Here is a 24757-nt window from a genome sequence, read left to right on the forward strand (position 1 = left end):
GTGTGAAGGTCAAGAAGTAGGTTGAATGCCTATTATTAGTCTCCCATTCCATGGGCTCCCTTGTAGATAATAAGAAGAAGGCGATGTTACGTAGTCTGCTACGCCATAGCCCCAGAGGATTCTCCATTAAGAGCCACGGCTGGAGCTGGACAGTTCATGGAATCAGTTGGTAGCAGCTAGCAGGTGTGAAATGAAGTTGTGATTTGTTTTATAGTTTAATTTAGACAAAAAATGGAGTTTCCCTACCCCAGCAAAAGTAAAATGAGGGCGCGGAGTGGTTCAGGAGTTCGATTGGAATATTATCAACGGCTTGTCTATAAAACAATATTAAAATTTCAAGTAAGATAGCTACAATTGGACTGCTGTCAAAAGCTGTGTCACATCATAACCTCTATTCTTGTAGAATCCAGTAACAGGATTGCTCCCAGCTTCACCAACAAATGAGCATGCATGGATCAGAGATAATGTATATAGTATTCTTGCTGTATGGGCACTCTCCATGGCCTACAAAAAGTATACAGATATGGATGAAGACAAAGCGAAAACCTATGAGCTTGAGCAACGATGTGTAAAACTCATGAGAGGGCTTTTGGTGTCCATGATGCAACAAAAAGACAAACTAGAAAAATTTAAAATCTCACAAAATCCTCTTGATTCCTTACATGCCAAATACAGCTCATCCACAGGGGCAACAGTTGTAACTGTAAGTTTGCTCGTCAGTTATTCAGATTGATATTTATCTTCATTTTTGTTTAACAAACTCAGGATTCAGGTTGGGGGCATCTGCAAATTGATGCAATCTCATTGTACTTGCTGATCCTATCCCAAGATGACTGCCTCAGGTGAGTCTATTCACAATAAGTATTTTGTATTTGAATGAAATCATGTTGCATGTAACATGTCTGTTCTTGTAGGTCTTCAAATTGTATTTAACTTGGATGAAGTTTCCTTTGTTCAGAATCTAGTGTTTTACATCGAATCTTCGTATTGTGTTCCGGTAGGCTAATATTCTACTACGATTTGCCTATTATCCCGCATTTTATTTACATTAGTTCATTGGGTAGGATTATGGAGTGTGGGAAAGGGGTGACAAGACGAACCATGGACTTCCGGAACTTAATGCCAGCTCCATCGGTAAGAAATATCCCACAATTTACACACGGCTTATTTACCTATTGACCGACGCGGGTTTGTTCTTTGATTTAGGTATGGCTAAAGCTGCACTAGAAGCAGTTAATGAACTGGATCTATTTGGAGCACGAGGTGGCCCCACCTCTGTCATCCATGTCTTGGCCGATGAAGCGCAAAAATGTCAAGCAGTTCTGTTGGTAAATTCTTACATTTAGTAAACAAATTTGGTTCGTCTTTCGTAATAGTAACAGAAGTACTAAATCTCATTATTTCGGTCGTAGTCAATGCTGCCTCGTGAATCAAATTCAAAAGAAGTGGATGCCGCTTTATTGTCCGTAATAGGATTTCCTGCTTTTGCCGTCGATGATCCTGAGTTGATTAAACTCACACGGACAACTATCCAAGAAAAACTCCAGGGCCGCTATGGTTTCAAGAGGTTTTTGCGTGATGGGTATAAGACTCCCAAAGAGGTATTGGAGAAGTGCTGCAGCTCTTTATTCCATTACATTAATTACGTGTTACTTTTAAGGACCCGAGTCGATTGTATTATGAGCCCTTTGAGCTGCGAGTTTTCGAAAACATTGAATGTGAATGGCCGTTGTTTTTCTGCCTTGCGATGCTCGACTTTCTTTTTCAAGGAGATAAAGAGGCTGTCGAAGAGTACTCGGAAGCCCTAGAAGAGGTTTGGAACAATTAACTTATTGTTACTTTCGGTTTTCTTTTTCCAACTCCTTTTTGGGCTCAACTAGATTGTAATCAAAACGGACGATGGATTGAAATTTGTTCCCGAATTGTATGCCGTTTCAGCAGAATCAGTCAGTGAAGAATATAAAAATCCGGGAAGCCAAGATAGAATAGCAGTTGGCAGAGTTCCCTTTATGTGGGCTCAATCCCTGTACATAGTTGCCCAACTGCTTAAAGAGGTGATTTTGTATTTCTTTTGTTTTTTTGCAGAAATGTTGAAATCTAACTGGGAAAAAATGTTGCCACAGAATTTCATAGCTCCTGGTGAACTCGATCCATTGAACCGTCGATTAGGTTCACAGAAAAAACCGGATGTAGTAGTTCAAGTTGTTATCCTTGCAGAAGACGCATCCATCCAGGAAAAACTTAGTCGCTATGACCTTCAAGTACAAACCGTGCAAGAATGTGCACCAATTGAAGTTCAACCGGCACGCGTACTTTCTCACCTGTACACCTATCTAGGTATAAACTAAGAAGGAACGATCCTAAACCATATTACTTACCCCTTGTCGTTTGGTAGGCCAAAATAAAAAACTTAACTTGTCCGGGCGCCGATCTCGAGACGTTGGAATTCTCAGTACAAGTAAACTCTATGCCCTACAGGATCGGATTTTTGCATTCACACCTCAGGTATACCTTTCGATTGTACAGAAAGTATTTAATTTAAAAAAAATTTGCTGTTCTTATAGCTTACCGATCAAGATCATTTTTATGTCGCCGTTGACTATGAATTGATGATCGATACATTTAAAAATGAGCTCTATTTTTTAAAATCTTCTTGGCAAAATATGCTGGGGCGACCTGTTGTTGTCATCGTTATTCGTCAAGTTCAACTTGGTTAGTTTCCATCAATAACTGTAATGCCATTCGACGTTATTTCATAGAAGGAATTTCATATTTGTAGATCAAGGGAAAATACCTGTTGCAATGGTAACCACATTGAAGAAACTGAAAAGTGGTTATATAAATGGCACACGGTGAATAATAATAGCAAACCGTCAAATGCGTCAGCAAAAAAATTATTCTAAATTTATTATTATTATTTTTGTTTTCCTCTGCAGAGTTGCGCTCGGAAATTTATGCGATTTTCTGAACACGTCGTGCATCACCAATTTGAGCTTCTTGGGAAATCAAGAAGAAGGAATGCCTGATCGTAAGCTATCCTATACTAGAATTTAAAGTTCTCGGCGATTTACCCATAATAAAATTCTGCGTGAAGGTTTGAATTCGAAAGTGAGGCAGTACTTGGAGGATCACCTGCATAAGACATTCGTGCCGCGTACAGGGTTCATTCACCACTCAACCCAACGGTTGCGAAAAAAGAACACGACATTTAGCCAGAATCCCAAAAGGAAGTTATCGTACAGAGGATCTATTCGACGGACGCGATGCATCCAAGTCGAAAATCTTGAAGTCCCGTTTAATAAAGGTATATTCTGAAACTAAATCCATTAGATAAGAATATCCAGAAACACGTTTCTTGCATAAAGAGCTCTCAAGCATAGTATCTTCTAGAGCAGTCTCGCCTTCCCAGTCAATGTCACCTGATACAGAAGGAGCTAGTATTGTGTCGGTGGAACCACGATCACCTTCTCCTAAAGAAGAGGAACCATGGGTTATGTTCACCCGTCATCGTACGTGCTCTGACGCGCAGTACGAAAATACGGAGGTACCTTTTTTTTTCGGTTTTATGTCTTTGTATCAGGCTAGCAGATTTAATAATTTTAAATGTCGGCAGGTTGATGAGTTGTTGCATATGTTGAAAGATTCAGAGAGTCTTGATGAACAAGGAGACATTCTTCATTTCCTTGTGATCGAAAAAGGCATCGATTACATGACTGGAAAAATGGATGATGGTACTCCTATAAGAGTAAAAGATCTTCTTAAAGATCTTTATGAAAAAGCCTGCCGCCAGAAAAAATGGGGTCTAGTTCGACACACGGCGGGTATGCTTGGCAAGAGAGTCGAAGACCTTGCAAAAGCGGTGACTGATTTGCTAGTTCATCAAAAACAAGTCACTGTGGGGATGCCGCCCTATAATGAGCGAACCATTACCGCACCATTGCCGAATTCCGAACTTAGGCACTTAATCCATCAGGTATTTCTAAAGTTTTGCGGAAGATATTATCATATACTTATTGTTCTGCTTTGGGGCACCAACTATTAAGGCATACGGTGATGACGATAGCTGTGCCATGCTGACCCAAGAGTTGGTCCTTTATTTGGCCATGTTTGTGCGAACAGAGCCCGCGCTCTTTCTAGAAATGTTGCGCCTTCGAGTTGGACTCATCATTCGTGTGATGGCCTCAGAGTTGTCACGGAGCGTTAAATGCGATAGCGATGAAGCAACAGAGCACCTACTCAATTTATCTCCCTTTGAGATGAAGAATTTACTGTATCACATATTAAGTGGTAAAGAGTTTAACATGGTAACCAGTGGGATTAGTGGAAATTTCTCCGTTCTCAGCAACAAGTTTAGTAGGGTATGAAACATTTGTACACTCTTTAACCCATCATCGTGCCTGACCATATGCTTTCTCGTACGTATTACAGGTGAGCAGAAAAAGTCAAATTGGAACCCTTTTAGGACGTGGATCGACCGCGTCTTCTGTAGAAAATGAACCAGAAAACACGGAACCCGATCGCCAGGGACAATGGATTCGTCGCCGACGTTTAGACGGTGCGCTAAATCGCGTACCTCGTGGATTTTACTCACGCATTTGGATGTTGTTGGAAAGATGTCCAGGAATGATAATTGAAGGCAAACTTCTATCCCAAACCCTGACCCAAGAAATGACATCTGGAGAATTGAAATTTGCATTGCAAGTGGAAACCGTCTTGAACGCGATTCCTCAACCTGAATATCGACAGTTGATGGTTGAAGCAATGATGGTATATTCTCTACTCGCCGAATACAATTCAGTACCTTCACTGGGTCAGACCCTATGCGTGGAAAGACTGGTCCATGCAGCCAACAAGATATTTCTGGATGATCAAATGCAAATTCAAGGAGATGCAACTCTTTGCTGTGCGCCAAACCGAAAGAACAGCGAGAGTTAACTGCCACCGGGACACTCTTGTGTGGAGGAGCTGCTTACGTTTGCCAACATTTTTACGATAGCGCTCCTAGTGGTTGTTACGGAACAATGACGTACTTGATCCGAGCTTTAGCAACCATTCTGGACTGTTTCCCTTTAGAAGGAGAGATAGACTGTGCCGTTTCTTAGGTAAGCATGGACATTTCTATCAGACCATTGCCTACTCTATCTTTCTAAATGTGTCGCAGTTGAATTTGCGTAGGGTTTGTAGAATCGTGTTGTTTTCCGTCCTGATGTTTATCGATTCAGTTCAGTGCATTTTTTTTTTTTTTTCAGTTGGAATTTTTGCTAAAATGGCAATTGGATTGATTTTAATTTTTAATTTCGTGTGGAAATTTATTCTTGAATAGTTAAACTGATTAGGTTTGGATTCAATAACATGTCTGCATTGCACTCATCAGTTGGAGAAGTATTGAGTAATGTAGAATTACTCTACTGCAACTTATTATCACCAAATTCACCTGTTTTTAGATAGTGCTGTTTTTCCACAAGTAGAAAAAAAAGATGTTGTGCTGTTCAGGTATTTCAATAATGCAGACTGTGTATACTAATTCTGGCAATTACACTGTTTTGTTAAATTTGAAGGGATTCAAAGTATCAGTCCATGAAGACTTAGGACCAGTAGAGTTAACCTCTGTTTGTTTTTCCTTTCAGTTGTTCAATAAATTCTTCTCTAAATTTAATTTTCAAAGGTATTTTTTGGATGGGTACTTCTTCTTGTTTACCCAAGCTTTTCAAGTGCTTCAGATAATGTAAGTCCATACCATTCTGCTTCCTCTACAGGTAATATGTGTTTCTGATATTTTTGCAAGAGCTCTTCTCGCTTGGCTTGTATTATTGGGCAAAAAATTTTGCGTAGCTAATGCAAGTAAGAGTGTTCTTTTCAATTTTATTCCTAAATTTGATTTAAGGTCTTGTGGAGGTGTCTAAACAAAAGAAAATTAGTGGCATAAGGTAGAACAGGTATGCATATAAACTTACTTGCAAGATGAAATTATCAAAACCATAATGTTGATCAACAAGACAAAGTGTCCTTGGAGTAACTACAATTTCCATGTGCTTATCAAGTATTTCACTGTGCAGCACTGATTTCTGAAGTGTGGGAAACCAAAAATGAGGTACTCTTCTTCGCAGTTGATGTCTTTTCTCAAAACCACGAACAATTGCTTCACCTCCCCATAAACCGTCATCAAATTCTTTTGGATAGGTAAGTGGGATTGGTTTATTTTGAATTATCTTCCTATTTTAAATAAATAAACTTTGCGTGAGCAAGAATACAGTATTGTTAGGCGATTGGCAATAGAACTGCCATTCGTACTCACACTTCCCCAGTTTCAGGATTCCGTTTCCATTTTCCTTCCTGAGGTATGTAATGGACGGCGGCCTGATGGCCATACTTCCATTCCCTGAAGAATTTCTGATAACACGCGGGCAATCGATTTAAAATTGTAGTTTTAGGTTTGATAGCAGACATTGTTGTATGTAATTAGTTTAGGTGTTTTTGACTTTTTTTTTCGAGTGTTTTCGTGTTCCAGTAGCCACCGTTCCGGCGATTGCAGACGGCGCATTCGATACGTTTTCGTTCTAATAGTCGCTGGTAGATGTCTCTTAACTGTTTACGAAATTTTGAAGCTGCCCGCGAGATATTTGCGTCGTGGCCTCGTGGCAAAATATGTTAGTAGTTAGTACCGCCAAAAGGAAAACTTCAGTTCCGGTTACCTGAGTTTTGTCTTAAGATCTGGATTAAATAATCTTTATTATGAACTTTTCCCCATACAAAATACTTTTCTTAGTAACCATTGTGTTCTTGTGGATTGCAGCCCTTAATCTTCGAGCAATCAAAGGTATTTCTGGGTAATGGAAGAAATAGTCACAATACCTTTGTTTTGGAATAAAAATGTACCTGAATTGCAAAACAATGTAATTTTATGTTTAGGTTCAGTACAGCTGCGGGAAAGACTTGAAGTTCCTAACCCTGACAGTGTCTTATTTCAGCTTTTCACTCGGTAAGAAGCCACAATAAGATGGTATTTTCATTTAACACAGCAATACTTAATGTAGGAAAAATCCTGATACAGCACAATTTCTTCAAGTAGGAAACATTCTTCTGCTGGAACAGTCAAACTATAACAATAGCCTGCCAACCAAAATGTTTGTTCATGGTTATGGTGCTGTTCCTAGTCAGGGCTATTCTGCTAAAGATGGTCAGCCTGAAAAATTATCTTTACTATTAATGTTGATTGTTTGCTAATTTGTTACAATTCTTTTTCTCTGTTCAACTTTTCAGCATACTTGTTGCGAGAGGACTGCAACTTTATTTCAGTAGACTGGACCACCCTTGGTTCCAGTAATTATGTATTAGTTGCAGTAAACAATATCCCTATAGCTGGGTCTACAACTGGTGCCTTTGTAGATTTTCTTTTTAGCCAAGGAACACCACTGGATGCTTTTCATCTTATTGGATTTAGCATGGGGGTCAGCAATGTCTTGAACAAGATTAAATTATTAATTCTACAATCAGACCATTATTTCTACAGGCCCATATTGTTGGTCATGCTGGAGCCCATATGACATCCACGGGACTCCTACCGAGAATCACTGGTAAGTTGAATGAAATAGAAATGAAAAATAGTTCTTCTGCGCAAAGGAATTGACTGCATCCCTGTTTACCTACCTGCGTGCTGCCACTTAGGTTTGGATCCGGCAGAGTACTGTTTTCCTCTAGAACTAACCAACAACCGTCTTGACACAAGTGATGCATCTTTCGTAGATGTCATTCACACTAGCGATATTGCCTATAGAAAAGCTGCAGGACATGCGGATTTTTATGCCAATGGTGGCATCCTTCAACCCGGATGCTCATCACGCATTCCCGACACTGGTATAATAATTTTGAGTAGCTAATGGTGGAAAGTTACAATAAACTGATATCCATTCTATCGTCGTGTAGAATGTTGCAGTCATTGCCGTGTCGTTGACCTGTTTGCAGAATCCATCAACAGCCCATTAGGTTTCAAGGCGTTCCGCTGTGATTCTTGGGAGAATTTCCAGGTTGGCCTTTGTAACAATAGCACACAGTCGTTCATGGGAGAGCCAACTTCATCAAGGTAAGCCACACAAACGCCTCTCAATATTTATTTGAACACCGCAGTAGAAATTTCTTTAAAATACGGACTTCTCTGCGATTGATTTTATTGATGCTTAGCACTCGTGGAAATTTCTACCTAACAACTAATCGTAAACGGCCGTTTGCACGAAATTGATCTGAACTTGAGCAACGATAGAGATTGACGATATGTAATTGACAAAATACTATAATCATCCTCAATAAATGGTGAGCCCTATGGATGTGCAAAAACTGATAATGACAGCTTCCCTGCAACCGTCCGTAGAATTCTAGATACGATTGTGTCTAAGAGTTGTTTAGTGGTAATGTATTTTTGTTTGGCTGTAAACCATTTGGCATTTATTTTCACGTTAGCTTTTGGTTTTTACGCGGAGTCGGTAAGTTATGCCTTCGTTTTCTAATAATATAAGAAATGAAGCAACATATGTGCTAAATTTTTTAACTGCCTGTTTGTAAATATCTTATTAACAACATAACAATGATGTAATGAGTCATTGCTTCGTGGGACAATGGTGTAGACTTTTATCTTAATGATAAAAACGCCCACCCTACGTTATTTTTAGTTGTCTGCCTATGTAACAGATGAGTTGGCAACACCTTTGTTTTTAACCAACTGAAAAAGCGTTTCGTTGAGATCAACATGTTGTTGATAAAAGTACTATAGTTGCCTACGAGATTAAATGATATGAGCTCAACGCAATCTCTCCGTCGCCAGACATAAATATTTTTGCTGGATTCATTTGAATTCTTTCAAAAATTTTTCGACGTAGTTTCTGTTGAGTTGCAACACTTGTTTGGAATCCCAGACTTCTAAGAAACAGGATGAAATGTTTGTATTACACAACACTTGTACCTCTGTGTATGATAGCCTTTCACCTTCACACACTTAAAGGTAACCATACTCTTTCTGTGACGTGCTTGTTACTAAGCAATAATAAGCAAAATTTCACCGACGCATACTGATCGTACCATTTTTCTGTTTTACAATTAGGTTCGATAGATTTAAAAGCTGGTCCCGAAACCGTCCTTTTCGAATTGTTTACACGGTACAAAACGTTTTCTATATACGATTTTTGAATAAGCGTAACTTGCAGCAACAAAATAGGAACAATCCGGACGTAGCACAAATTCTTCAAGTGGATGACAATGCCCTCCTGGAACAGTCGAATTACAATAGCAGTCTTCCAACTAAAATTTTTGCACACGGATGGGTTGGATTTCCAGATCAAGGCTATTCTTCCAAAAATGGTAAGCTCTAACTTATAATTACGATGAAGTAAATATTACTTTTGAATTTTCATTATTGTTGCATTTCAAGAATACCTGTTGCGAGAGGACTGTAATTTTATTTCGGTGGACTGGTCTGTGCTAGCTTCCGGAGATTATACTTTTGTCGCCATCAATAATGTTCCTGTTGCTGGGGCTGCTACTGGAGCCTTCGTGGATTTTCTCGTTAGCCAAGGAGCACCATTGACCTCGTTTCATCTTATTGGATTCAGCATGGGGGTCAGGGACTTCTTTTTATTGCGCAATCATAGCATAACATCAAATAATTTTTAAAAAACAAATAAGAACTTTAGGTTTGGTCTGATTTTTATTGGAAACAACGATTTTTATAGGCCCACGTCGTAGGCAATGCTGGAGGGCTTTTAGTTTCTGGAAAACTCCCCAGGATTACCGGTATATTGAACGGGTTAATTACTCCATTGTCATGTTTATTCAGTTTTCGCTTATTTAGGTCTGGATCCGGCGGCAAATGACTTTCCTTTGGAATCCTTGGACACTCGTCTTGATGCAACCGATGCGTTCTTTGTAGATGTGATTCACACTAGCAGTGTTGCCTTTATTAATGCAACAGGACACGCTGATTTTTATCCCAACGGCGGAGTTCTTCAGCCCGGTTGCCCAGTTCCTGATTCTGGTACGTATTACTCAATGCTTTTGTTTACGTTTAATAATGTGTCTTGCTATTTTGTTACAGAATGTTGCAATCATTGCCGTGTTGTGGATTTGTATGCCGAATCCATCAACACTCCGTTGGGCTTCAATGCATTTTCGTGCGATTCCTGGGAAAATTACCAAAGTGGTTACTGTAACCAGAACGCTCAGGCACAAATGGGGGAGCGTGTTTCAGTCAAGTAAGTTCTATGATTTTCAAGTTAACAGATTGAATTTACTAGAAGATTCGATTATTGTGTTTGTTCGACTTTGCCGTTGTTTAGTGCGCAGGGTCTTTATTACTTAGCCACAAACAGCCAATCGCCGTATGCACAAGGATAAACGGAACTCGAGATAAGTTATGACGATTTTATTATTTTGGACGAAATGGTGTATATGAAGCGTTTGTATTCTCCAATAAAGCTCTAAAGCGGGGGACCTTATGTTTTGCCGACTTGACGCTAACCGATAACACTAACCTACCATCCCCTTAAAGACTATAAGAAGTGCGAGACAACTTACAAACGTTCAGTTCAAGTAACACATTCAACGAAAAATGAGTCGCATTTATTCATTGATTATTCTTGCCTTAATCATGGTGATTCCGGTTTCTAATGCAACTGAAACCGTCAAAGGTAAATTTACTTTAAAATTTATTTGATGTGTGAAAGATTTCACGAATAACTTTTCAAATAGATGAATATGAGATGTATTTTTATGATGACGATTATTACGGTATTAAAAATTACACTGACTTGGTGGTTTACCGACTCTTTACTAGGTAAGTAAGTTCATTTACATCCTATCAGTCCAGCAATGTTCCACTTCGTGATGTAATCTTTCTGTTTGATTGTTCTCTGAAATAGGAAAAACCCAACAGAATTTCAAGTGTTGAAACCTTACGATTGGAATTCGATTCATTCATCAAATTACAATCCCAATCTCCCAACAAAAATTTATGCTCCAGGCTGGGACAATAACGGCTCTATTGCCTATCCAACAAGAGACGGTATTATTTTACGTTATTATTACGAATTACTCTGAAAGCTAATTAAATTATGGCAGAGTATTTACTTCGATACGACTGCAATTTTATTATCGTCTATTGGTCGGACCTCCAAGCCGGAAATGCTCTGTCTGTCGTCAGCACCACCCAGGAAGCTGCTTACCACACTGGGTATTACCTTATTGTTATTAATTTGTATTTGCAGAATGTTATTCATACGTTTTTTGAATTGTACTACTAAACAGAGCATTCATAGATTTTTTGTTTGAAATCGGGACACCAATGAACAATTTCCACTTGATAGGCCATAGCGCAGGTGCTCATCTTGCAGGAGGAGCCGGAGCTGCGGTTTTGTTTGGAAAAGTACTCAGAATCACTGGTAATCAGTTTTATAATCTTGTGATTGTCTTACAATTTCACCTTTTAAATTAAATTTATTAAAACAAATGATGTTCTTTTAGGTTTAGATCCAGCTAAAGGCGGGTGGACGTATAACGACACCACAACGCGATTGGATATCACTGATGCTGTATTTGTAGACGTCATACACACGAACGGAGGAGAAATTTTGGAAGGAGAAATCGCATTTTATGAAGCTCTGGGTCATGTTGATTTCTATGTTAATGGAGGCCACAAGCAACCTGGTTGTGAGAAACCAGATAATAGTAAGAACTTTTTAATTGAATCCCTAGATCAGCATGTTGATCAAATTAAAAGCAGAGCATTATTAATCGTGTGCGTCTATAGCTTGCTGTCATCACTGTCGCGCCGTTGATTTATTTGCTGAATCCATTAACACTGATGTTGGCTTCGTGTCAGTACGTTGTGACTCGTTCGAGGCATATCAGAACGGATCGTGTGCTGCAAACGACAAGGACCTCATGGGAGACAAAGTTTCTTTTAGGTAAGTTCGAAAGATTTCCTTACCTAGTTAACATGCACTGAATCGTGATTTTCTGTGTAACTAGTGCACGTGGAACTTTTTATTTGTCAACTAACGAACAAGCACCATGGGCTATGGGATAAAGTTGGATGGCAATTTATATCTGCTGAATCAGCCGTATTCCACTTACGAAATAAGACTGTGCAACGAGACAAATAACATTTCTTTCGTAATTCTATTACAAATATGCCATAATTTTATCTTCCTGTTAAGCTTACACGTGATTATATTTGTAATTTCTTTGCATGATTAGTTCCTAAGTATATAGTCATTGACATCAGGTAGAGATCAAACAAAGTTAGCGTCGCGAGATCGTAGCGATAGAAGTAGTCTTCTTTTTCATCCTATTTCTTTAGAATTTTAAATGTTTTGTGTTTGTCTTTGACAAGAAAAAGCCAAGAGAACTTTTTGCTGGCGCAGGAAACGTAAAACCTAATTGCGTTAAAAAGTGAAACGATGTAGTTTCCGAGCCTGTTCGTATGTTAAACTGTCTGACTCTTTGCCCATAATAAATTCAATCAAGCAAAGTAAAACAATATATCTGTGCCAGTTACACATGGAAGAGGGCGTTTATTACTCTGTTTTCAAGTGATTAGAGGGCGAATCATTTGATTTTAAAACAGAGTTCGTCGGCCTGTCTTTTTCTATGGCGTCTCTCTTTAACTTTACCAGTCTCGACCCGACGTGAATTGCTACTGAATTTTCGGGATTTTTCTTATCTCATCCTCCTCCGGCTACGTCATGATCAACTGTGTTAGCAAGCACTACTAGCACATTCTATGGTACGACAAGTTAAGAACTTTTAAATAACCACCCATTGTGTTCCTTACATGTTCAGTTACAAGTTGCTGTTGCATTTCAGTCTTATTCAACTAACAAACTTACTAAACGGAAAGGGTGATTTGACCTGCTGAATGCCATTCTGAGATAAGCTTGACCATCATGCAGCCATGTAAATGCATCGTAACGTTGCTGAGCTTAAGTTTAGCGCTGGCTATTCCTAAAGGTATAGTTGACGAACAGAAGGCAGCACTGGAATTTCAAACAGATGCAAGGTAAACATTCTTGAACACCATCATCATATTTTATTATCTAAATAAAGTATAATCCTTAATCGTATGAGAATTTTGTATGCAATGTATTAATCACAAAGCTTTCCGTTTTGAAATGCGTGTAGTGGACTCAAAGGCAGAAAGAGTGAAGCTCCTCAGGTAGTAGAACGGAGCCTGTATGCCGGCCAGCCTTCTCCTGTTGCTGCTGGATTGAAATCGCCATCCAAAGCGATTCCAATCAGATCGAACCAGGAATCTTCGATTACTTTAGCCCCAAAGATAGTATCGACTTCGATTCGTATTGACAAAGAACCCACCGCTTCTATTCCTGTTCCAGGCCAATGCGATCCAACTCGGCCACATAGTCCACATCCGACTAATTGCTACATGTTTTACCATTGTGTCCAACGGCTCAATTACGTCGAAAAAGTGGAGAAAACATGCAATCCACCCACCATGTTTAATCCTGACAATATGATTTGTGACTGGCCTGAATCGGTACGAAAAATCCGGCCGGAATGTGGAGTTTCAATTTCTGGTACCCAATCCCCAATTGTTTCACCCATCAATTCAAGCTCTGCCGGATTGAAAACCCAGCCGAATCCAATCAAATCTGCATCGCTCATCACTAAAACTGGTACGTAACATTTCTTCACTTCCTGATTTCATGTACTATGATTTATTCTTTATCTTTATTAGCTACGTGCGTGCCTCCCTGTCAAAATCTTGGGTTCTGTAAGGCTCCAGGAGAGTGCATCTGTCCGGAAACCTTTGAAGGGCCGCAATGTCAGTTTGTCAAGACTCAACGATGTCTCCAAAAACCGCCCACTCCATCAAATTCACGAGTTCTGTACAATGACAAAGAATACGTATCGACTTGCTTCAAAGGTTTCGCCTTCCCCGACGGTAGCAAAGAATTCAAAATGGTTTGCGACTCTGGGAATTGGGTCCAACATCATCAACCAACGGGAACAATTCAGAAAGTCCCCGACTGCCAACGTAATCATATGATTGATCTTTGTTTTACCATTCATCGTTTTACAACTCAGTATTGTGCTTTCTTCGATTGTTGATTGTTATTGCCCGCAGCCGTATGCGACCAACCCTGCTTCAACGGAGGACGATGTCTGCCCAATAATTTGTGTGACTGTCCGCAAGAGTTTCGAGGACCGCAATGCAATTATCGTAGGTCCTTTTCGATTTCAACCTACTAAAATCGTGCTGTCTTTCACGTTCACTACTTTCATTTTTTGTTGTTTTGCATTTGGTGTCCACTCAATTTATCGCGTTGTTTCTATTTTTGAAATTTTTAACAGCCGTGAAGAATTGCGCCCCTGAGCTAATGAACTTCAATGGAGGCTATAATTGCACAATCGGAAGTAGTTTTCTACGCTGTTCACTCAAATGTGGTGTTAATGGAGTGTTCGAGTACCCACCTGCTGCTGTTTACTCTTGCGAATATGCCAAGGCTAAATTTACTCCCGAACCAATACCGCAATGCATTTTTGGTAAATAATTGAACCGTACATTAACATTCGCTCTTAACTTTCGTACTGTTTCAGCGAGACAGCAGTCCCAGAATTTAAAATCAAAACCTACAAACCAATCGCAAGTGTTGATTGAACAGAGCGCTGGATTGAAAGGGAATTTTCAACACTCAGCAAATCATGAAACTGAATGGTATCATCCAACCACAGCCTCCCCAAAAATTGTATCAACTTCAATTCACTCAGAAGAAAAATCCCAAAATCCAGGCCGTGTTCCAGATCGTTGTGATCCAGCTCGACCACACAGCCCACACCCAACGAATTGCTATTTGTTTTATCATTGCGTCAACGGCATCAGAGGTGTCGTTTATCTTGAAAAGACTTGCCAACCTCCGGCGATGTTCAATCCAAACACAATGATTTGCGACTGGCCAGAATCAGTGATGCGTATCCGGCCGTGCGGAGTCATTACAGCTCCTAGTACGAATAAAGAAACTACAGCCGATTCTTGCGTGGATGGATGGGGAGATTGGGTTAGTGTATCCACACCGGCCGAAAATGCTGGAGATTTCGAATTGTACGAACAAATGGTTCCCCAGGATCCCGTCTGCCCGTCATCGAGCGTTCGTGAAATCGAGCATCAAGTACGTTTTCGTTGCCATTGCGAAGATGACACATCTTTACCACTCGTGAAAATATCAGAGCCTCTAACCGCCGAGAAATTCACAAATGTTGCAACAACACGTAAGCCCACGGCTACGGAGAAAGTCGTTCTTGCCCCGACAACACCTGCCATTGCAAAAAAGAACCTTGAGTGTCCTAAGGGATATTCATGGAGCCGTTGCGCTTACATTTGTACTCGGGTAAACATTCTTCCCATATGGTTCCATCAGAACCATTCGCTAGAAAGGATTTGAATTATTTTAATGCTCTGTTTATTATTCGGTTGTAGCTTTGCTCATCTTACGCTGTTGAGGTGAAAAAACAAGGACGGTGCCAAACTTCGAATGATTTGAGTTGCACACCTGGATGCGTTGAAGACGATGACACTATGGATCAAAGTTGTCTATGGTTTGATAAATATACTTGCGTGCCTCCCACTGATTGCGTAGCTGCTCCGACCCAGCAAATCCATCAGAAAGGATAATTACTTTTATGCTATTTGCAATTTCAGTTCTGTTTTATTGAATATCTGTTCAGTGTACCTTGAGCTAATTTACACAAAAGCATATATGCAGAATTATTGCCATCTTCTTGTTTGTAAACAAGTTTAGATCTAATTGAACTTTTAAACTTTCTCGTTCATGTTATCAACAACTTGTTATCTATGTTAGGCATAAATTGCCATTCATTTCATTCTGCTCTGAAAGACACCAAACGAAATTGTGTGTGGAAGAGGGCGTTTACAGCCCTGCTGTGTCAGAGCGATTAGCAAGTGAATCTCGAACGAAGGGCTTGGAACATTTTTCTTATTGCAAAACGCTGTTTATAACGTTTGGTTCTCGGGAATATGTTATCTCATCCTCTTCCAACTACGCCTTGGAATGACGTGCATACGTATGGGTAGGCTTTAAGCAAAGTTATGAAACGTTATTAAACGACGCATAGCCATCATCAGCTGATGTCCAGTTCCAAAACGTTCGTTGGTTTCAGCATTTCATTTGTGAACAACTGTCTGTTTTCTTGTGGTTTTATTTTACATTGCCAATTGTTAATTATTTTTAGTGTCTCCATGAATCCGACCAAATGTTTCGTGACACTGTTTAGTCTTAGTTTAGTGGTGGCTGCACCTCAAGGTATCCTTGAAGACGACGATGAATTAGTGGACTATGAAGACTATCAACAAGACCAAAGGTAAAAACCCTTAACACATAATTGTTTGCCTTTTGGACACAGACATTTTTTTTTTTGTAATTTTCTGCTCTATTAGACAATAGAGCTAAGTCTTAATGATCGGTATTTTCTTTTTAAGTGCCGTAAAAGGGGACAACTATGTGTTGCAATACGTAGGGCCACGTCAAAGTCCGGAACGTCTCTTCAAGGTGATGTCTTTGAACAAAGGTGCAAGTCGAGGTTTAAGCCAGGGTGACGGACAACATTTAAGCCCAACCCAAGGATCACCCAAAGATATAGACAGCACATTTGGAAGCTTGTCCGATGACCGATCATCCGTTTCCAACGGAGTCAAAACTCCAAAAATGTCTTCACGTAACAAAACAAGACCTGTCAGCTTCAAAGGAGGTTCGACTTGAGGATTATCATGTAGCTAAAAATACATACGCAGGTGTCAGTCATGGCTGCCTGAAGTCGTTTTCTTTTTCCCTGACCTAAAGTGTTTTTTTATGTAACGAAAAGTAGGAGAATTTAGCGAGAGTTTTTCAAATGAATAATGCCGTTATTTTTACCTTATAGGATGCATGGAGAAGCCTCCAAGGCCAGCTAATGCTGCAAACTTAAGATGCGCCCCAAACAGGTGAGTGGCTCATGTCAAATCTTCGTAGCGTGTCATCCGCCATAACATTTTGAATAATCATATTAAAGTGGCACCTGTGACATCAAATGCTTAAAAAATTATATTTTTCCGGATAAAACGAAGCAAACACAAATCCGCTGCGAAGAACCTGGTGTTTGGAAAGTTGGCAACTCAGAAAAAATTCCTGACTGTGAACGTGTGTAGCATTCACGTTGAACTGTAAATCTCTTGATTTTAATCTCATTAGTGCTTTTTTTTTTTTCAACAGCTATTTGTATGCCTCCATGCCAAAACTTGGGCTTCTGTACAGCTCCGGATGAGTGCAGCTGTCCGGACAATTACGAAGGTCCACAGTGTCAGTTCTCCAAGACAAAACCTTGTCTCGATAAGCCACCCACTCCGATGAATTCACAGATTATTTGCAACGGGACTGATTGCCTATTGACCTGCAATAATGGCTTTGAATTTCCAAGCGGTAGTAAAGAAATCAAAATGGTTTGTGTCTCTGGATACTGGACCCTTTGTCAACAACTAACGGGAAAGTTTCAGAAAGTTCCCGATTGCCAGCGTAATTACATAATTTGTCTTATTATCATTCATCAAGCCCCTCCGACTCAATGTCTGATTTTCGGTTATTTTTTCGTGATTGTTTCTCACAGCCGTGTGCGATCCACCTTGCGAAAATGGTGGTCGATGTCTCCTCAACAACGTCTGTGAGTGTCCGCAAGGCTTTCGAGGACCGCAATGCAATTACCGTAGGTTCTTTCGATTTCAGCCTAAAAAAAAAAAAATCTCGCATTATCTCGCCGTCTCGGCTTTCATTTTCTTTATGCCATATTTTTCCTGCAACTTGTTGTGCCCGATTGAAAATGTTTACAGCCGTTGAGAACTGCGCCCCTGAGCGAATGAACTTCAATGGCTTCTCCAATTGCTCGTGCGGAAGTTCTTCGTTAAGTTGCTGCGTGTTATGTTCGCTCAACTGCGGTGTGGATGGCGTTTTCGAATACCCACCTGCCTCAGTCTATTCTTGCGAGTATGCCGAAGCTAAATTTGTTCCAGAAAATATACCTCAATGTATCTTTGGTAAATATGAAAAACATGAAACTTGGTCAGTGTTATTTAATTAATTGGGAATTCAATTCAAGATAATAAGCGGACTCAGTACTTCAAATCTAATTCTACTAGTCATTCGCAACTAGTGATTATGCAAACGTCTGATTTGGAATGGACTGGTAAAGAGACATCCAACCAAGAAACAGATTTTTCGGTGGTGTCAAATGGCTTCCAAGGATTTTTAGGCTTTTTCCCAAAAAGCCGAGCATTAAATAATGAACAGGACAATTTCAAAGCAACTCGTAATTTGATAGCACGGCCAATGCCATGTCGGACAGGAGAGGACTCAAATTGGTTCCAGAAAAAATACGCGTCCAGCAAATCTAATCAGCCATGCCAGAATTGAGTTGCTGTTTATTTTATTTTCTTATTGAAAATTGTATCCTTTCATCCAATTTGTATAAAATTTCTTTTTTCTTTCATATATGCATTATAACTGTGAGGATAATTATTGCCTGGTGTTAAAATAAATGATGGCTGAATCAATTTGTCAAAGCTTACCTTCGTGTTTGATGGAAATCACTTGCAAAACGATGACGTGGGTTTTAGGAATATAGGAAGATTTTAAAAAAATTTTCTTTTTGATCAATACAAAGCATTATCTGAATTTTGATTTACCACTGATTTCATGATTCATTCCATAAATGTTACGAGAGATAACTTTAAGAGTAGGAGTCTCGAGTTTTCGAGAAATCCGCCATCTTTTTTTTGCAGTTAATGAGTGATACTCGGGCTTTCCTAGAGCTGGAAAATGCACTTCAGAGTTTTTGGAATATGAAACAGACATGGTAATACACAAACAAACTTTAAATTGCCCGTGTCATTACCGATCATCAATTAAGACAAATGAAAAGTTAGAGGTTTCATAATTGTACAGATAAACAAGATAAATGTGGGATTGAACAACTTGTGACCTTGGCAACTTCAGCATAAAGGTTTTTGACCCGTACGCTATAGATTTTGCCACGCGCCATTTTGATTACCCTACCTTAGCGAGCGAGGGTAGTGGTAAGAAAACTGCCTTTAGTAATCGATCTCAGAGTTATTTAAATTTATAATCTTTCATTCTTCTTTGTTCCTTCGTTGTTGAAAGTTCCATATCCTGATGTTCTCGAATTTACATGACCCCTACAACAAAAAGCAGGTAATGCAATTTTTTATTGTGGGTATTGTTTATTGGAATGTAAAAAATGTACACGGTTCAATGTCACTTTTGAAAAAAAACCTCGTAACCTAATATCACTGAACAACTAAATGACATTGTGAGATTAAGTTTTCCCAGAACGAGATGTTACTCAGAAGTGGGCCCGAACTGTAACGGACATCCAGTCGAGTAAATGTGCTTTGTGATAAACAGGGAAAGGGTACAGCAAGTTGCTGAATGTATTGACTGATAATATTGTTTTGAAATCAAATTTTCACTAGAATTACAAGTAGTTTCTGTGAAAGCTATTTGGAACTGGATGTAGATTTCATAATTTTCAATTGAAACTCTGTTCGACAAGTGTTGTCCATTATTTTTAAAGAATGTGGAAACTATCTGAAAAGGATATTGAAAAATTAGTGTTCTAGTCTATGATGTTATCAATGGGTATATCAAAATCATGGGTTTATCAGTTTTCAACGTGTTGGTTTCTAGAAATTTCATCCCAAAATATTTAAATAAATTTTTTTATTTTATTTCAGTATCTCTGGTGAGGATCTTGCCCAAAAATGGAGTTGTTTTCTACTTGGTCTATGCGAAAGATGTGCCATACCGTCAACGGAACGACGTACCTCACTTGAAAGTTCATTAAAAATTTTAAACCAAAACTAGCAAATGAAATGAAACATGTTACCAATAGGTCACCATTTCGACGCCCGTGGACGAAACATAAAGGAAGAGGGCGTTTATGGCTCGGCTGCGTCGAAGCGATTAGAAGGCAAATCTGTGTATTTCATTTGAAATGCACGACTATGTTTTGTTCTTGTTTCTCTCTGGTATACGAGACCAGCTCTTTGCGTGATGTCTAAACTTCCTCACGTCCAATTCACTGGAACTTCTTATCTCATCCTTTGTCAGCTACGTCATGATGGGACGTGCGTTAGCAGCATCGTTCTTCTCACAACACAGCAAGGAATGTAACTTTATAAAACATCCAGTAACACTCGATTCATGTTCAGTTACAATCTACATTTCGATTAATCCAGTTTTATTAACAGAGACAGCCCCGGCAAAGTTTTCTTTGAACCCACACCTACGGTTGATTGATCTGTGCCGAATGCCAAACTGAGGCATTAAGCTTTACTGTCATGGATCCATTTAAATGTATCGTGACGTTACTCAGCTTAAGCTTAGTCTTAGCTGTACCCCAAGGTATATTCGATGACATGGATGCGGAGATGGACTTATTAGGACTTCAACAAGATCAAAGGTAAAAACCAATTACTCCTTTAATTTTAACATATTTTCTTACTGTTTTTCCATTGAGCAACAAATGTACTACTCCCAAAAAAATTTTAAATACTTTTTAGTGGCCTGAAAGGCAGAAAAGTCGAAGCGCCACAGAAAGCAGAAAGGGCCTTTACTGTCGGTCAGTCTTTGGGCAAGGGTGTAAGCCAAGGTGTAGGCCTAGCTCAGGGATTAGGTAAGGGAATCAAGAGTGCCATTGGAAATTTGTTTGGAGGAGGACCCAAACGGTGTGATCCAGCACGTCCGCATACTCCGCATCCCAGCGATTGCTACATCTTTTATCATTGCGTCGATCGACTCAACGGGATTGAGCAAGTAGAAAAGACCTGCAATCCGCCGACCATGTTCAACCCTGATACAATGATTTGTGACTGGCCGGAATCGGTAATGAAAGTCCGCCCGGAATGTGCATTTTTAGATACTGCAGCACAGGTTCCACAACGATCTACGGGATTGAAATCTCCTAGCAAACTCACTCCCAACAAACCGGGGGCGATCTACTTCAAAGGAGGTTATGTAAGATTTCTATATTACTGCTCTTAATATTCAAATGTTTGGAAACAACCATACTTGTAAAATTAAGGGATCGATTCGTTCACATTTTTCTAGTTTTTTCTTGTTTCGGCACGTGTAATTCAATCAATAAGATCGAAACCGGGGGTACGTTAACATTTGAGAGTTGAGAAAAACTTGTGTAATGGGGTATTTGTTGTAGGGCGTAAACTGAGTCCACTGTAATCTAATGGGCATCACAAGTGTTACAGGGGACTGTCGTCATGCTGGGAATATTTAATGCGTACCTGGAATTCTTGAACATGTGAACTTATTATGGGAATTCCGATGGGAAGCCATTCTGTTTACGGCATAAGGTTTCATTTCAAAGACTCCAGATCAGTAAGAATCGGCAGGAGTTTCGGGTAATTGATCTTGTTAATTCGCTTTAGGTTGCACGGAAAGGCCTCCAACGCCTGCCAATGCAAATGTCAAATGCTCACCTAATAGGTAAGTTAAATCGTATGCCAATGTAGAAGTCAACAAGCTAAAATTTAAATGAATGAAATTTGATAATTGTGTTGTAGTGGTAACTGCGACGTCAAGTGCTTGGAAGACTTCTCTTTCCCCGATAAATCTACCCAAATGCAAATCAAATGTGAAGCACCTGGTGTCTGGAAGGTGACTAACTGGGACACTATGCCTGATTGTGAACGTAAGTGGCATAAAATTCAAGCTGAAATTTCATTATCTAAATATATTTTGTGTTATTGTTTTTGGATGGATTTTTATACCAACAGCTATCTGCATGCCTCCTTGCCAAAATTTGGGCTTCTGCATTGCACCGGGTGTCTGTAACTGTCCAGACAATTTCGAAGGATCGGAATGTCAGATCGCCAAAAGTAAACCTTGTCTCGATAAGCCGCCTACTCCGATGAATTCGCGGGTTGTTTGCAACGAAAAAGAGTGCATTTCGACCTGCAATAGAGGTTTCACCTTCCCAGGAGGTAGCAAGAAACTTACCATGGTATGTGACGCTGGAAATTGGGTCCAACGTCAGCAACCACCAGGAACGTTTCAGAAAGTTCCCGACTGCCAGCGTAATGACACAGTTTTGCCTAATTATCACTCGTTCATGCCGTGGCTTAAATTTCTGTTCTCTTTAAATATTCCTACAGCTGTATGCGACCCAGCCTGCGCTAACGGAGGCCGATGTTTGCCCAATAACTTTTGTGAGTGTCCCCAAGAGTTTCGAGGACCACAATGCAATTATCGTAGGTCCTTTCGATTTCAACCTAGAATCAAGTGCCGCATTTCCTCGACATGGGATACTTTCATTTTTCTAACTATTGTTTACAATTTCTCATGTGGTTTTGATTTTTCAAACTTTTACAGCTGTGGAGAATTGTGCCCCCGAGCGAATGAACTTTAACGGTGGCTATAATTGCTCCGGCGGAAGTGCTTCGTTTAGCTGCTCCCTTAACTGTGGTGCGGATGGGGTTTTCGAATTCCCACCAGCTCCTCGCTACACTTGCGAATATGCCAAGGCTCAGTTTATTCCTGATCCTATACCTCAGTGCATCTTCGGTAAATATGGATAATTGTATATTCTAATGACAGCAAATTCATGAATCCATTAACATTTGCAGCAAGTCAACAAGTCCAATACTTTAAATCGAATTCGACGAGCCATTCTCAAATGCTGATCGAGCAAAAGTCAGAATTGGAATGGAATGGTCAACAAACAGTGAAAGAAGAGACGGAATGGTCGTTGGTACCGACTCAAGTAGTATGGGGCAAAAAAGAATATGAAAAGTATTTTGAAAATTTCTTCTCCGGCGGCACCGATGGCGAATACGTCATCACCATTCCCGAGGATTCCCTCATCAGGGAAACCTCTGCCAAACCCGGAACCTGTTTGGCTTGGGGAGGGGCTCACTTCAAGACCTTTGATGGTAAAGTGTACAGGTAAGAGGCTTGCCAATTTGTTCATCACGATTCGTTAATGCAAACTCGTAAGATGTTGATTTATTGTATTTACAGCGTTCAAAGCGATTGCAGTTACGTGATGCTACGCGACGCCGTAGCTTCCACTTTCAGTGTCATTTACGGTGTTCAAAAATGCACTTCTAAATCAAATTGCAAACGCTTCGTCAATATCCTCGTCGAAGATTTCACCTACGAAATCGATACCAACGGTACGATTACGTTATGCTTATGACATCATTTTTTAAAATGATCATTTTCTATTTTTCTGTGCAGCAAATGGTGAGCCCTATGTTCGGAAAGGCGAGCAATCCATGACACTTCCGAACCAAATCGACGGTCTTCTCTTCGAACGGGTAGCCAGCTTCGTGATTGTTCAAGCCGAAGGACTAGGATTTACCGTGAAATGGGATACGAAGGTAGTCAAATATCCCATTAAATTATTTCCTTGGAATTTTATTTCATGCTTAATTATACGACAGGCGACTGTCACTATCGATGTGAACCATGCGCTGTGGAACAGGACAGCCGGCCTGTGTGGCCGTATCAATGGAATGTGGGTGGATGACTTTGAAAATCGCGACGGCACTCGGAGTTCTAGCCTCCTCGGTTTTGTCAACAGCTGGGAAGCCAGCGGTTTGACAGGTATGGTCAAACACAGTTTAGAACGTCATCTGTTTTTGCGACTATGTTTTTGTTCTCTTCTTTCCTTTTCCCGTCTTATCACACAATAACATGTTATGGCTTGTATTTTACCTAGAACAATGCCAGAGCAATCCGAACGAGAAGCACGCTTGCAAATGGGACACACCGGAAGATCAACAGGTGTCTAATGAAGCCACCCAGTTGTGCGAGCATCTCCTCAAAGATGAGAAATTTGAGAAATGTCGCAAGGTAAAACAACGCAGTGAAAGCTTTCCGATTAGAGTGCCGTTGAATCCTGGCGTAACCTTTTATTATTGATTTGTTTTGTGTTTGTAAATGGCAGGTAGTGGACCCCAGATCGTATTACGAGGCATGTCGATGGGATTATTGTCAGTGTGCCAATACGAATCGAGAGGATTGCGCTTGTTCCGCTTTGGAAACCTACTTCCACGAATGCCTGCGACACAACATCGAGTTGCCGGACGGTTGGAGGAGTCCTAGTCTGTGTCGTAAGTTTTATTCGCTTAAATTATGGGGCTTCCCTATACTCGGAAATATCTGATTTCCTAACGATTGGGTTGTATACAGCCATCAATTGCGACAACGGTCGGGTCTACCAAATGTGCGGTCCAATCAGCGATGAAACGTGCTCCGGTCCCGTTACCGCCGAGCCCGTCCGACCGACAGATTTGTGTGTCGAGGGATGTTATTGTCCCAAAGGCTCTGCTCTCCACAAGGATCATTGCATCTCTCGTTCGCAATGCCCGTGCACGTTGCGCCAGAAGATGTACCAACCCGGTGAACAAGTGCCTAATGACTGCAACACTTGGTTAGTTTTTGCTCGCACATCTTCCCAGCTCTTTGTCACGAAAACTAAGAGAATAACCGATAATTTTTTCCGTTAATGAATGATCTCCCTAAAAAACAATAAAAGAGAAACTGTTTCTTTTCCAGCACATGCGTAGCTGGCGAATGGCAGTGCACCGACGTCCGTTGCGGATCCCGCTGCGCCGTTCTGGGAGATCCTCACTACACGACGTTCGATGGCCATCATTATGACTTCATGGGCA

At 40.2% G+C, this 24757-nt stretch overlaps 7 protein-coding genes and 1 long non-coding RNA gene across 9 annotated transcripts in view; 6 read left to right on the forward strand and 2 right to left on the reverse strand.

Annotated features, from left to right (window-relative positions):
• The first annotated feature begins 84 nt into the window (after positions 1 to 84).
• LOC116925265 (probable phosphorylase b kinase regulatory subunit alpha) lies at positions 85 to 5557 on the forward strand. Its single transcript, XM_032931937.2, is given in 21 exon segments — positions 85 to 339; positions 404 to 703; positions 766 to 828; positions 830 to 842; positions 915 to 997; positions 1065 to 1134; positions 1207 to 1328; positions 1413 to 1601; positions 1661 to 1813; positions 1881 to 2054; positions 2124 to 2337; positions 2396 to 2505; positions 2565 to 2712; positions 2780 to 2852; positions 2937 to 3028; positions 3095 to 3304; positions 3366 to 3544; positions 3614 to 3973; positions 4044 to 4358; positions 4429 to 4906; positions 4909 to 5557. Coding segments are annotated over 21 exon segments (3648 nt in total). The 5' UTR covers positions 85 to 231; the 3' UTR covers positions 5103 to 5557.
• Positions 3710 to 4072, reverse strand: LOC116925306. The gene is made up of 4 exons (XR_004395413.1): positions 4011 to 4072; positions 3931 to 3952; positions 3817 to 3863; positions 3710 to 3737 (listed from the first exon to the last, which is right to left on the reverse strand). It is a non-coding gene; the product is annotated as an uncharacterized LOC116925306 (long non-coding RNA).
• LOC116925289 (39S ribosomal protein L28, mitochondrial) lies at positions 5497 to 6557 on the reverse strand. The gene is given in 6 exon segments (XM_032931973.2): positions 5497 to 5621; positions 5623 to 5697; positions 5699 to 5802; positions 5804 to 5899; positions 5955 to 6213; positions 6296 to 6557. Coding segments are annotated over 6 exon segments (774 nt in total). The 5' UTR covers positions 6448 to 6557; the 3' UTR covers positions 5497 to 5533.
• A 28-nt stretch (positions 6558 to 6585) lies between these two features.
• Positions 6586 to 9339, forward strand: LOC116925286 (pancreatic triacylglycerol lipase-like). Of its 2 annotated transcripts, XR_004395402.2 has the most exons (10): positions 6586 to 6817; positions 6910 to 6979; positions 7035 to 7177; positions 7261 to 7448; positions 7511 to 7574; positions 7666 to 7854; positions 7924 to 8080; positions 8871 to 8992; positions 9092 to 9146; positions 9206 to 9339. XR_004395402.2 is itself a non-coding variant. In XM_032931970.2 (8 exons), exons 1-8 carry the CDS (start codon positions 6733 to 6735, stop codon positions 8234 to 8236), a joined length of 954 nt encoding a protein of 317 aa, XP_032787861.2. In that variant the 5' UTR covers positions 6586 to 6732; the 3' UTR covers positions 8237 to 8525. The 2 variants fall into 2 exon arrangements, 1 of the variants encoding a protein (XP_032787861.2); XM_032931970.2 differs by lacking the exons at positions 8871 to 8992; positions 9092 to 9146; positions 9206 to 9339 and adding an exon at positions 8179 to 8525.
• Positions 8962 to 10380, forward strand: LOC116925353 (inactive pancreatic lipase-related protein 1-like). Its single transcript, XM_032932026.2, has 8 exons — positions 8962 to 8992; positions 9092 to 9146; positions 9206 to 9348; positions 9419 to 9606; positions 9720 to 9780; positions 9839 to 10021; positions 10082 to 10238; positions 10281 to 10380. Exons 1-8 carry the CDS (start codon positions 8962 to 8964, stop codon positions 10378 to 10380), a joined length of 918 nt encoding a protein of 305 aa, XP_032787917.2.
• A 26-nt stretch (positions 10381 to 10406) lies between these two features.
• LOC116925285 (pancreatic lipase-related protein 2) lies at positions 10407 to 12520 on the forward strand. Its single transcript, XM_032931967.2, has 8 exons — positions 10407 to 10673; positions 10735 to 10819; positions 10905 to 11047; positions 11104 to 11215; positions 11290 to 11423; positions 11506 to 11709; positions 11792 to 11948; positions 12013 to 12520. Exons 1-8 carry the CDS (start codon positions 10595 to 10597, stop codon positions 12068 to 12070), a joined length of 972 nt encoding a protein of 323 aa, XP_032787858.1. The 5' UTR covers positions 10407 to 10594; the 3' UTR covers positions 12071 to 12520.
• Positions 12521 to 12775: 255 nt separating this feature from the next.
• LOC116925268 lies at positions 12776 to 18598 on the forward strand. The gene is made up of 14 exons (XM_045174859.1): positions 12776 to 13042; positions 13165 to 13676; positions 13739 to 14038; positions 14129 to 14224; positions 14356 to 14547; positions 14602 to 15409; positions 16294 to 16380; positions 16499 to 16767; positions 16939 to 16999; positions 17068 to 17195; positions 17268 to 17567; positions 17659 to 17754; positions 17879 to 18082; positions 18145 to 18598. Exons 1-14 carry the CDS (start codon positions 12930 to 12932, stop codon positions 18456 to 18458), a joined length of 3480 nt encoding a protein of 1159 aa, XP_045030794.1. The 5' UTR covers positions 12776 to 12929; the 3' UTR covers positions 18459 to 18598.
• A 1354-nt stretch (positions 18599 to 19952) lies between these two features.
• Positions 19953 to 24757, forward strand: part of LOC116925261 (hemocytin) — a 29449-nt gene continuing 24644 nt past the window's right edge. Inside the window, 16 exon segments of the mRNA XM_032931933.2 lie at positions 19953 to 20228; positions 20315 to 20526; positions 20627 to 21075; positions 21509 to 21566; positions 21644 to 21771; positions 21857 to 22156; positions 22235 to 22330; positions 22452 to 22643; positions 22706 to 23024; positions 23100 to 23254; positions 23319 to 23461; positions 23525 to 23687; positions 23803 to 23936; positions 24031 to 24196; positions 24276 to 24516; positions 24642 to 24756. Coding sequence (XP_032787824.2) covers positions 20405 to 20526; positions 20627 to 21075; positions 21509 to 21566; positions 21644 to 21771; positions 21857 to 22156; positions 22235 to 22330; positions 22452 to 22643; positions 22706 to 23024; positions 23100 to 23254; positions 23319 to 23461; positions 23525 to 23687; positions 23803 to 23936; positions 24031 to 24196; positions 24276 to 24516; positions 24642 to 24756 — 2781 coding nt within the window. The 5' untranslated portion in view covers positions 19953 to 20228; positions 20315 to 20404.

This window comes from Daphnia magna, linkage group LG6 (assembly GCF_020631705.1).
Source record: "Daphnia magna isolate NIES linkage group LG6, ASM2063170v1.1, whole genome shotgun sequence".
Classification (NCBI taxonomy): Eukaryota; Metazoa; Arthropoda; class Branchiopoda; order Diplostraca; family Daphniidae; genus Daphnia; species Daphnia magna.

Coding starts and splice junctions, on each gene's coding strand:
- LOC116925286 (XM_032931970.2), top strand. CDS start 6,733: ATGAACTTTTCCCCATACAAAATACTTTTCTTAGTAACCATTGTGTTC. Junction 7,855..7,923: donor ATCACGCATTCCCGACACTG/GTATAATAATTT, acceptor ATCGTCGTGTAG/AATGTTGCAGTCATTGCCGT. Junction 8,081..8,178: donor GGAGAGCCAACTTCATCAAG/GTAAGCCACACA, acceptor ATTGATGCTTAG/CACTCGTGGAAATTTCTACC.
- LOC116925353 (XM_032932026.2), top strand. CDS start 8,962: ATGATAGCCTTTCACCTTCACACACTTAAAG. Junction 8,993..9,091: donor TCACCTTCACACACTTAAAG/GTAACCATACTC, acceptor TTTTACAATTAG/GTTCGATAGATTTAAAAGCT. Junction 10,022..10,081: donor TTGCCCAGTTCCTGATTCTG/GTACGTATTACT, acceptor ATTTTGTTACAG/AATGTTGCAATCATTGCCGT.
- LOC116925285 (XM_032931967.2), top strand. CDS start 10,595: ATGAGTCGCATTTATTCATTGATTATTCTTGCCTTAATCATGGTGATT. Junction 10,820..10,904: donor GTTTACCGACTCTTTACTAG/GTAAGTAAGTTC, acceptor TCTCTGAAATAG/GAAAAACCCAACAGAATTTC. Junction 11,710..11,791: donor TTGTGAGAAACCAGATAATA/GTAAGAACTTTT, acceptor GTGCGTCTATAG/CTTGCTGTCATCACTGTCGC.
- LOC116925268 (XM_045174859.1), top strand. CDS start 12,930: ATGCAGCCATGTAAATGCATCGTAACGTTGCTGAGCTTAAGTTTAGCG. Junction 13,677..13,738: donor ATCGCTCATCACTAAAACTG/GTACGTAACATT, acceptor TATCTTTATTAG/CTACGTGCGTGCCTCCCTGT. Junction 14,548..14,601: donor AATACCGCAATGCATTTTTG/GTAAATAATTGA, acceptor GTACTGTTTCAG/CGAGACAGCAGTCCCAGAAT.